This window comes from Carcharodon carcharias, chromosome 15 (genome assembly GCF_017639515.1).
Source record: "Carcharodon carcharias isolate sCarCar2 chromosome 15, sCarCar2.pri, whole genome shotgun sequence".
NCBI lineage: Eukaryota > Metazoa > Chordata > Chondrichthyes > Lamniformes > Lamnidae > Carcharodon > Carcharodon carcharias.
The window spans coordinates 113,831,364-113,843,448 of record NC_054481.1 but is presented as its reverse complement, the minus strand read 5'-3'; the positions used below and the strand labels follow the sequence as shown (position 1 = coordinate 113,843,448).

The 12,085-nt window shown below is 38.6% G+C and overlaps 1 protein-coding gene across 3 annotated transcripts in view; it reads right to left on the bottom strand.

The window, feature by feature from the left end:
- Positions 1-12,085, bottom strand: part of kcnab2a (potassium voltage-gated channel subfamily A regulatory beta subunit 2a) — a 306,240-nt gene that overhangs the window by 161,404 nt on the left and 132,751 nt on the right. The window contains exon 1 of one of the 3 annotated variants that reach the window (XM_041207161.1): positions 2,208-2,440. The exons of the other annotated variants lie outside the window; for them this stretch is intronic. Coding sequence (XP_041063095.1) covers positions 2,208-2,425 — 218 coding nt within the window. The 5' untranslated portion in view covers positions 2,426-2,440. Of the gene's footprint in view, positions 1-2,207; positions 2,441-12,085 lie in introns of those variants that run through there. 3 annotated transcript variants of the gene reach the window in all.

The following is a 12,085-nucleotide window of genomic DNA, read 5'->3' as shown; positions in this document are numbered from 1 at the left end:
CCATGAAGGAACAGTAACTCTGTGTTCCCTGGTTCACTTATAACTTCTAGAGAGCAATTCATACTATTTTGTTCCTGATTGACGCCATCCCCCCGATTTGCTTGTCCTCCTCCTGCTTCATAAACACTGATTTCCTATTAAATGCCAAGTAGTAATTCACTCTTGTGAAGTTACACTAATGATTCAGAAGTTTCAAAACACAAATTAGAACACATTAAAATTCTGTCTCAACAGTTCACTCATAGATACAATCTTTTGGTAGCTCGTGTGGAAATTTCCAGCCTTTTGCATAGATGTGTTTGTTACTGAGATGTGGCTGAATGATACCAGGGCTAAAAGGATTATGAGGACAGGTTGCATAAACTAGGCTTGTATTATCCTCAAAAGTGAATATTAAGGGGTGATCTATTAATTGTATTATAATTATATTGAAGCACCTCAGATTGCAACATGATGTATGTTAATAACTCCAATGCCATTGCACTGATTGTCTGTAATGACCATATTGAATGACTGTAATATTCACTGATTGTATCAAAGCATCTTATGATCCATGTGTAAAAGCTGAATCTGACTGCGCTTTTTGTGATGGTGATTTAGAAATGTTTTGTAATGTTCGTCCAGATATTTTATCAATAAAGTATATTTTTCAAAACAAAAAAAAATTAAGGGGTGATCTATTCAAAGTGTTTAAAATCATTAAAGGATTAATAGGGCTGATAGAAATAAACTATTTGGTCTGGCGGGGGGTGTTCAGAACAAGACAGCAAACTCTAAAATTAGAACTAGGCTGTTCAATGTTAGAAAGCATTGCTTCTCACAGCCAGTAGCAAAAATTGGGAATCAACTCTCCCAAAAAGCCATTGAGGCTAGTGGTCAAGTGAAAATTTCAAAACTAAGACTGAAAGACTTTCATCAAGCATGGATATTAAAGGCTAGGAAAACAAGTGGGGTAGCTGAGGCTTAAGATACAGATCAGCAATGATTTTATTAAATGGTGGAACAAACTCAAGGGGCTGAATGGCCTATCCTTGTTCAGTAAAGATGTGGACTCTAATATGTGGTCCCTTAAGGTAGCGGGACAGGTAGATAAGGTGGTTAAGAAGGCATGTGGGATACTTGACTTTATTAGCCAAGGCATAGAATATGAGAGCAGGGAGGTTATGCTGGAACTGTATAAGATGCTGGTTAGGCCACAGCTAGAGTATTGCGAGCAGTTCTGGAATCCGCAATACAGGAAGGATGTGATTGCACTAGAGAGAGTGCAGAGGAGATTTACCAGGATGTTGCCTGGGCTGGAGAGTTTTAGTTATGAGGAGAGATTGGATAAACTGGGGTTATTTTCTCTGGAGCAGAGGAGATTGAGGGGGGACATGTTTGAGGTGTATAAAATTGAGGGGCATAGATAGGGTAGACAGGAAGGAACTTTTCCCCTTGGTGGGGGGATCTATAACCAGGGGGCATAGATTTAAGGTAAGGGGCAGGAGGTTTAGAGGGGATATGGGGAAGAATTTTTTCACCCAGAGGGTGGTGGGAATCTGGAATTCACTGCCTGAAAGAGTGACAGAGGCAGAAACCCTCATAACATTTAAGAAGTATTTGGATGTGCACTTGCGATGCCATGGCATACAATGTTATGGGCCTAGTGCTGGAAAATGGGATTAGAATAATTAGGTACTTGTTTGACTGGTGCAGGCTCAATGGGCCGAAGGGCCATTTTTAGTGCTGTAGACCACTATGACTATAATCCTACTAATGTCAGGTCTATGCAGAACACCATTCAAAAATAGCCTCCTTCCTGCAGTGCCCACCGATTCAGTGAAGAGATTTCCCAGTAAAAGTAGAGTGGTTTACAACAGTGGCTGGCTTGCCCAACTTTTGCATAAAGACGACAAAATATTTTTAGGATCAGGAAATGACATTAGCCCTAACAAATCCACCTCTCTTTGATGGATGTCAACCCATCCACCTTCTCATAATATCCCTCAACACTTATTTCGCTACCAGCATCATATGCTTGCTTCTTGAATCTACTTACAGTATCCATTTTTACAACTATCTCTTGTAATTTATTCTACAAATCCACTTTCCTAATTATTATTTTGCAAACACCCCAACATTTTATTTGCAGAATATGTTACAGAAACATCAGAAATATTTCAATTGTCAGCAATCAATCACAGTGAATGAAAGAACATTTCCCTTACCTATATTTCATGCCCGTCTGATAGGCAGTACAATTCTCCAGTGACAAGCAGTGCATTATGAGAAATTCTTCCATCTTCTTCGTCTGGACCAAGGCTCTGACTTCTCGGAGCTTCTGCATCTCAATTGTATCAGTGTGTCGCACCTGATTCAGACCCTGATCTGAATGGTATCTAGTTATTCGCTCCTTCAAGTTTTCAGTGTATGACATGGACAACATTTTCTCAACTATCTTGGGAATCTGCAGATTTTCAGGTTGCACATTTTTGGATGAAAAGACCCAATTTACACTTGCTGGGGCCCTACTCTCATTAATGTTAGATCCAGGAGTGGTGAACATGTTAAGAGGTGGTAAATGACGTTAACTAACCAGACAAAATACTTTAGGCCCTACTATCTAAAAATAGTATCACTTTCATGTTCACGAGCTACACTATTCTGGATGCCAACAAATAAGCAATCTAACATTCTGTAACTGGATCGCATTGTCACCAAAGCTTCGCTCAAAATAGTAAGAAAAAACAAGTTAATTTCATAAGATGTACAATATAACTCATATATTTTACGAATCACATTTATATCCTCGTGTTATCAAATTAAAGGATCTTTACCTTTAAAATTAAATAAAAGCAGCTACTGGGAAAAGCATCACTACTTAATTCTTCCTACAGAATCTGAAGCAGTTACATGCTCACTGAATCACTGCATATGGCTTTTGTGACATCACATAGGATAATCCACAGTTGCACAGCTGGAATAATAGCAGCATGTGGTGTTTCCTGGGATCAAAATAGGATTGACAGTAAGTTAGCAAACATGTTGAGAGCAAAACTTGTAGATTCTAAAGAGAATCTGAGCTTTGGTTACAAGCTGAAATTTCTGCAGCAAGTGGTGAAGCACAGAAGTGAAATATAAATATTAATCATCTGAAAAATTACAATAATTGTAGAGATTCTTATGCAATTTTTCCCATCTTGAGTCATGTAACATTGCTCAGCAAGAGAGTAGACAGATAGCCAGATATGCAATCTATATTGTTCGAACTGATCACAGGGAAGTGCATAAGAGCAATATTGGATGGTTTACCTTCCAATTTTATCTCCGTTGGGAAAACTTTCAGCCAGCTTCCATTAGGAAACTCACTCCAACAATTTGGCTGGGCGTGGGGAATATCGATGTATAATCATCCACATTTGCTTGCTCTATGCTAAAATGGCATAGGATCATAACTGCTACATCTTGTCAAATGCATTTTAGTCATGACAAAAGTACAATATTTTCTTAGAAAAAGATGAATCGCATTTCATATACTGCTTGAAGTTCAGGCACCACACATTTCTCTTTAGTTGAAGAAATCATATATGTGACCATTTTCACCCCGCCTCTCCAGAAGGCTCTGCATCTATGGGTACCATTCAAAAGGCACCCTCAGATCTCTGATAACTCGCCCATGTTATGACCTGGATAATAAGCATCAACAGAGAGGGAGAAGAATCAGGTCTGAATTTTATACTGTTCTCACCTAAATGCAAGCATTTTCTAGCAGGGGTTATTAGGCGGTAATCAGGGGCAGGAACCCTGACTAATTTCATACTCCCTAATTCGGGGATCTCACTGAGGCACATTGCTGTTGTCCATACCTGCACCCTGGCTGATATCCTAACTTAGCATAGACCATCACTAGATAAGATGCACAACAATTAATGTTTTTTTGATTGGCATTCATAACCGAAAAGGATGTCAGTGGCCATTGACTATTGACTAGCTTGTTCACAGGCCAGGCAGATGCTGAAACAAGTTGCTTTTACACAGTTTAGTGGCATGCTAGTGCTGCCGGCTCTCAACACATGTACAAAAATTATGCAGGCCTCAAAAGTACATTTGCTGGATTTTCCAAAGATGTGACTACTGCCTTTAGTGAAACCAGGAGGCAGTGGCACACATAAACCACTGAACCCAATGTAAAAGTAGCTTATGACTGTAAAGTGCGAAACAGGAAGACTTTATTTAATTGTGCACTGTTGTTAACAAAATACAGCCTTGTGTCAATTAATTAAATATTTTAGCATTTATAATGAATTATTTTTTAAGTCATAACCCAGCAACAGTGTCCTTGGTTAAAAATAAATCACCTACTTCTCCAGGATACCAACTCTTCTAATGATTCAAACGTTTAGAATTTTGGCCAAGCCATTCCATCCGGAAAAGAAAGTTTCACCAAACTTCTTTCCAGCCTCTTTGAGGCACTTTCTTCTTTTTCTGCTACTTTCCTAACCCCACTCACACCTTTCTCTCTGAACACACCAATTCTTCTTGGGTTACGTTTTATGGCGCCTTTCAGTATTTTGCTCAGGCAGCCAAGGAAATTAGGCAAACTATTTTAACTTAAGAGGCATCAGAGCCAAATCCAATCTTGTTCTCAATAGAAGTGGGAATCACTAGATAAATTACTAGAATGACTAGAAGCAGCAACTGCAACTGATTTTCTCCCGAGATCAAATATAGTGTCTCTATCATCACCCGGGCTGAATTACATCAGCACAGAACAGGGACCAAACCTGGGATTTTCTTGATCTGTGTAACTCAGCTACCCATTTCCCTAACTAGTTCAGTTCTATTTTTTTTTAATCCTAACATAATTTGCATTGTCTAAGGCTTCTTAATTAATAAAAAAAACAGTAAAAGCCTCACTTCTCCACCACTAGTTTCCAAAGGAAATGCTACAAAAGTATATTGTATTTAACAAATTATAATCCAGGTAATCAATTAATATTTTCTTCCATTTTACACTTTTGTTGAGGTAGCAGACCTTCCATTTATTTTAAAATAAGAAGCCCCAAAATCATTAATAAAAATAACTAGCCTATTAGGTAATTCCCACAAAAGTGAACATTTTTGTGAAGAATATCTGAATAGAGCTGCTGTAATTTCTAACACTGATCTTTAAAGTTGGCAATTTGGAGGGGTCCTGGCCATGACCTGAATTAAGTATTTTTAAAAAAAATTTTTTTTTAAAAGCATGGGTCTTATTTACCACACAATATCTGTGCATTCAGATTTGTTCCAGTTTCAGCTAACAGGAATTTAAAGCTGTTTTAAAATTCAATGTATTTTGAACTGAACCACAGGTCAGAAGCAAAGTGCTCATCGAATGAGGCCAAATTAATTCTGAATCCAATTCAAGTGATCCAAAGTAATGCAACCATATCGGTGCATTCCCAGAAGGAATGTAGTAAAACAGGGAACAGATTATACAAACAAAACTGGATCTGCTCATTTTACAGCTAAAAATCATTTTATTTTAAGCAGACTGAATCTCTCAAGCCCACTATTTCAGTGATTCTTATCCCCTCCAATTTTGTGTCCACTTCTAAAGTTACTGACTCATGCTAGACTAAAGTTCAACAAGGGCAAGCAGCCCTTCAATGCGTTACCCAAATATAAGCCTGGACAGCAAAAGTCAGAGGCTTTTCAACTGTGAAAGGCTTTATGGCCAAGACCAATTCTATCCATGCATTGTGTTCAAACATGTGGACTTTATAGTAGGCATTACTAGATTGGAATCAGGAGTTGGGGTAGGACAAACATGCCAAATGGTCACTTTGGTGTCCTACTGGAAAGCATCCCAAGGAAGCAAACAATCAAGGAAAGAACTTACAATGACAATAACAAACAGGAAGGTGGAGTGCAATTGCTTTAACATGAAACACACCACATTAAAACAAGCACATGATTAATTATACCAGCATAATTGACAAATCAAATTTGAGCTGCTGATGGTGGGTTAGGTGGAGGGAGAAAGGGGAGAAGAGATGGCCTTTCCTACATAAAAAGCTGGCAAAGTTCCTGGACTCATGCCTTAAAAGAACTGGCTAAATCCAGTCCATAGGATAAGTGGGGCAATATCAGAATCTGGAGAAGTTAGAATGCATAGGGAAAATATTATGTGGACTGGGGGAAAAAAACTGGCATAAAAACGTTGCTTTTAAGTACGAGAAATATATATAGAACAACCACAGTTTGAAAGTTCCAAGTCTCATTTTTAAGATGCAAATAACATTTAATCTATGTTAAAGCATGATTGATGGCTTCACCTACTAAGAACTGGATCAAATCTGAACGTGATCTGTAAAAGTCCTTTGATGAATTCTATTTGTGATAGTGCCTCAGTTCCCTTATATGTTTTGCACAATCTCAAGTTATAAGCTAATAATGATACACTGACAGGCAACCAAATCTCTGTTGAGCAGATTTAACAGAGCTAAGCCCCTATCTCTTCCCTGGCACACAAAAAAAAAGATTTCTGGCTGGATTCAAAACAGCAGTCAGCTATATAAAATAGGCAGATCCCATCAAATCTAACATTGAAATAGCATAACAATGGTAAAAATCAGCATTCCAGTGCCAAAGTAGGCACTATATAGTTGTCACATGAAGGATACTGACAAAGACCATTCAATTAACTCAACATTTTTACCTTTTCAGGAATTATGGACATCTGGATACTTTAACCACAGTCTAAAGCTTTATAATTGGTTCAATTTGTATTGAAATAATTGGTCATTGTTTTTTGACCAAGTTGGGTGGGGCAAGGGACAATCCCACACATAAATATAAATGACCAAATCTTGCCTGCATGTTAATGCTTTCCGTCCAAAAAAAACCCTTCTTTGATATGTAACTCTTTGCTGTGGCAATCAAGAAATAAGCAGTAAAGCAAAGCAAAATATTCTGCAACATGAATATAGCAAAACAATTTTAACCAAATTATGAGAATGCTTCTTCACTTTGGTTAAGTTGAATTCTTGTTATTACAATACTTTTTGAAAAGGCACAACTCAGAAGGCCAGACCCAATTGTCAACATTGTGCAAAGAGGAAAGAGGTTTTATATTGCAGATTCAATTAAAGTTCTATTGTGCAGCTTTCCTTATTTCACTACTAGAGTTAATTTTAAAGGGCATTAAAATTAAGCTCTTAAAAGAAAAATGCATTTAATTAAAATACACAAGTGCTAAATCATACCCATCAATAAAGCAATGTTTTCCAGTAGCTGCTTTTATTTCAAATAATTCAAACTTTTACAGCAAATCTCATACTCCAAATTTAAATTTTATTTTTAGCACAAATACTATGTAAACTCTTCTCCCTTCATGACTGGTGATTCTAATTACAAAATCAATATTCTTCATAAACGATTTAAGATGTCAGATAAAAGCTAGCAACATTAACAAGTAATAAAACTAAAGTTTATCTGCATACTACCCATTCAGGAAGATAATTCACAGCATCACTATTGTCTATATTCAATATTCTTCTAAATAATGAAAGAAAAACTCACCTAATTGCTAGCTGCCTGGTTAAAAACGTGAGCGTTTTCAAGATCTGCAAGACACTACTACAGCACTTTGATACTGGGGGATGTTCTACCGTCAGTCAAAAGAAATTAGTAAGTACCAAATCCATCCCCCTCCACTGGACTAAGTGGTTTTCCGATGCAGCCCATTTGCTCTTATCAGTGAACTTGCATCTTGGTAAATAGTGGTTAAATTATTTAGGGCATTCTCTTCCACTAAAAGCTTACTGTAGCAGATGAAGTATTGCTTACTGCATAAAGGCATGAAGCCACTGCTACCTTTAATGAAGTATTAGCTTAGAAACCTGTGCAGATTTTTCATCAATTTTTGCAGCATACATATATTTTTGTAACTGGACAATAACGATTGGCTAAAAACTGTGTTAAATCCCAAGATAAATGGACCAATTGGTTCAATCTCCTAGAAATGTGATTTCAGCAGAGGTTATTTAAGATTATTCTGATGTAAAGACCCCTTACTGCTTCTTCACTAATTGGAGTGCTATTATGATTTCCTTTAATACAATGCTGCAGTCTATGATAGCAGCATGAACTCAAAAATTTAAAGCATGGAACCTTATTAAATGTATCAATACCTCAACTATTTACAATGCCTCCTGGGTTGTAATATCTGCATTACAGCGGCACTGGTGACACCTCAGTGTCTGAAAATCTTCTAAATAATTCATGAAATAAAGAAAATCAAGTTTTGAATTTTAAAATTCACAAAAAATCAGATATATTTAAGGTTAAAAATTGAACTTTGCATTAACTGTAATTGCACTACAACGAGTATGAAATGAGATCACCTAACTATTAGAGATAAAGTCTTACATGCGCCAACATCCATCCAAAGTGGTGACCGCCTGCAACACTTTTGGCATCAGCACTACCAAAAACGAGGGAACAACAACTTATATTTATATAGCACCTTTAATGTAAAAAAATGTCCCAAGGTGCGTCGTAGGAACATAATAACAGAAAATGGGGTGTAGGGGATATAAGGGATTGGGTATAGCTAGGAGGTTTTGGCGGGGGGGGGGGGGGGGGGGGGGGGGGGGGGGGGGCTGGACCATTAATTCAGAGGCACAGGGGACACAGGTTCAAATCCCACCATGGGAGCTGGTGAAATTTAAATTCAATTAATAAATCCGGTATTGAAAGCTAGTCTCAAAATATCATTGAGTGTCGTAAAAACCCAACTGGTTCACTCATGCCCTTTAGGGAAGGAAAACCATCATCCTATCTGGTCTTCCCTACATGGGACTCCAGACCCACGGCAATATGGTTGACTCTTAACTGTCCTCTGAAATGATCTCGCAAGCCACTCAGTTCATGGGCAATTAGGGATGGGCAATGTTACTATGCGGCAGGTGGTATTTGTCAGGTTGACCAAACCCACAAGGGAAACTTGGCCATGTTATCACAACAGTTTTGCAATTTGTATTTATCTAGAGAAAATTTGTGCACTGAATTCAGAAGTAATGAGTCCACTAACGCCTTTAGAGATTTTAAAAATTAAATTAAAACATTTATTAACAAAAGAAAATAAAACACATACACAAGATTACAATTACATGGTTATTTATTATAATAATTCCCAATATTATCTTGTTAACCAGGCTCCCAACTACACACCCCTTTTAAGGCAATAGTCCAAAATTTATTTTAAATTTATAGTGACAATACAGCAAGGTTACCACAAGCATTGACTCGACAGTGGAATTACAAAGGCTTTTAACACAACTTTGGTTACTGGACAGCAGACTTCCGCAAAGTGGCTAGAGGCTTTTCCCCAAGTCTGTTGCACACGATGTATCTTTCAGATCTCACACAGCCACCCCTCATAGAGCCTTCCGTCCTTCTTTAAATATATTTTTCCTTCTTTGATTTGTAAATCCCATTGTTCCCACATGGCTTTGGAATTTACCTTTTCCAGAATATAAAAATCTTTTATTTTGTTATTATGACCAGCACGTTTGGGAAAAATCAACATAATAACGTGCCTTATTTATCTTGTTAGGTGTAAAACATCCTACCATGTCTCTTTGAAAACCAAGCACCTCTCCACTTATCTTAAAATGCAAATTTCATTCACATCCCATCTGCTGAGACTTTACTCTAGTTCACTCATTAGCATTTCACAAGCCTTTTTACACCTAACTTTTTTGATAATTTCAACCTTGCAATCTATCCGTCTCTAATTTAATTAAATCAGCCACACAGACAGAGCCATCCATACACACACACAAACATAAACCTACTTTACAACATCCCACAATTATATTATGAAAAATATGATAGTTTCGTGACAGCAACAATGCTGGTCTTACCAGCAACACCCATATCCCATGAAAGGAAAAATAGCACCTCTTGCCGCAATCTTTGGAGTGGCTCATCCTGTACTGGATGTTACGTTCACCCAGCTTTCACATATGGTTCCAAGCAGTTATTAGCATGTGAAAGCAGCACGCCCCAGTAAACCACTTTGACAGGCAGGCCAAACGAGATGAGGGTAGGCGTCAGGTTTCTTACCATTGGCAACTTAGGGGTTTGTCCACTCTGGCTTAATGTATCAGTCTGCTCCAGGAAATCCCCATCTCAAGTCCAAGGTTTCAGTCCATGATCAGCACTGGATAAGTTCTCTTATCTTGGCAGGACACCCTCTCAAGCTGTCTATATTGACAAGACACATGCAAGATTTACCAAAGCAAGTGTAGCCTTTGGCAAAAGAGTAAGTCTGCCTACCAAACTGCGTAGAGTAATAAATAGCCCTGCCCACTTTTGCTCCAAGCATGAGAGGCTTAGACTGTGTACCAGCATCATGTCAAGAAGCTTTCAGAAGTGGCCTTCAGAAACTTCTGAAGATCAGATGGCAGGCTGAAATATCAGACACTGAGGTGCTCATCCAAGCTGGCATGCCAAGCATCCACACCATTTTGAGACAGTCGCAATTGAATTGGGCTGGTCATGAAGCCATAATGTCTGACAATCGCTTACCTAAGTGAATTCTTATGAAGGGCTTGAGGATGGGGTGCACTCTCTTGGTGGTCAAGGGAAGAGCTATAAGTACAGTCTGAAGGCTTCACTTACGAGTTTTGATATCAACTTTGAATCCTGGGCGAAGCTCACCCAGGAATGCTGCACGTGGCAAAAATAAAAAAAATGGCGTGGCCTCCTTTGAAGGCAAGCACATATCAGGGGCAGTGGGAAAATGCAAGATGAGGAAATACCAAGCCAAAACACATGCAAAATTCAATTGTCTGTGATAACCCGTCATATTTGCAGCAGAAGTTTCAGGGCGAAAATCGGTCGTAGCAATCACCTGAGCCCCAGCAAACACCCCAGGTGAAGAACATGGTCACCTTTGCCTTGAAGGACAAACATGAAGACAAAGCAAAATATGATAATGAGCCCCATAAGGAGATATTAGGCCAGGTGGCAAAAAGAGGTAGGTTTTAAGCAGTGTCTTAAAGGAGGAAAGAAGGTAGAGAAGCGGAGAGGTTTAGGAAGGGTATTCAAGACCTTAGGGCCTATGCAATTGAAGGCGTGGTCATCAATTGTGCAGTGATTAAAATAGGAATGCTCAAGGGGCCAGAATTAGAAGAGCACAGATATCTCAGAGGGTTGTGGGGTTGAAGGATATGAGAGAGATAAAGAGGAGTGAGGCCATGGAGGGATTTGAAAACAAGGATGAGAATTTTAAAATTTTTAGGTTTATAGATGGCAATCAGGCTGATGTGATTGCAAAATTGCTGCCGTTTCTTCACACTGGGTCTCCATTCCCTTTGCATTGAACACAATTTTCTGTGGGGAGCGCCAACAGTGGAACTGACCACTACAAACAGGTGGAAGCTAAATTTTTGTTGCAAGGAGTTCCCTGTGATTTGGTGACACTTTCATGTGCACATCTGTTTCAAATGATGTCAGTGTCAACAGCCATCACGATTTGCTAAAGAAATCAGCTGCAAATGGTAGTTAATTTAAAGGGCATTCTACACTGTTAATCATTACTTTTTGTTTGCCACCTGTTCATTCCTCCTCCCTTCATCATCACTGGCACCAATGGGGAATCCCCTAATTTGCAGTGTTCAGAAGAGAAGGATCATAGAGTACTATCAGGTAGACCAGATTGCACAAGAGGTGCACTGTACCCACATCTGCAGAAAGAAAAAAACATTTCTCTCTTTGACAAACAATTAACACACATGGAGACTCCTAATCCTAAAGAAAGCTAGTCCAGCACAACAAGGTATATCAACATCTGACTATCTACAATGTTGGACACTTTCTCAGTGCCACATCCATCACAATGTCAAGCTTTCAGCAACACTACATGAAAAATCATTAACCACTGAGATCAATGTACTGAATGACCACATGATTCAGGACATTAGCATCCATATCTGTAAACCCTGGAACTCCGAATGGCCTCCACAATTTCCAGGTCATCAGAAAGTCAATTATGGAGCTGTGCTATCTGCTTTGGGGCAAATGCAGTTAACATACAGCATAATTGACACCT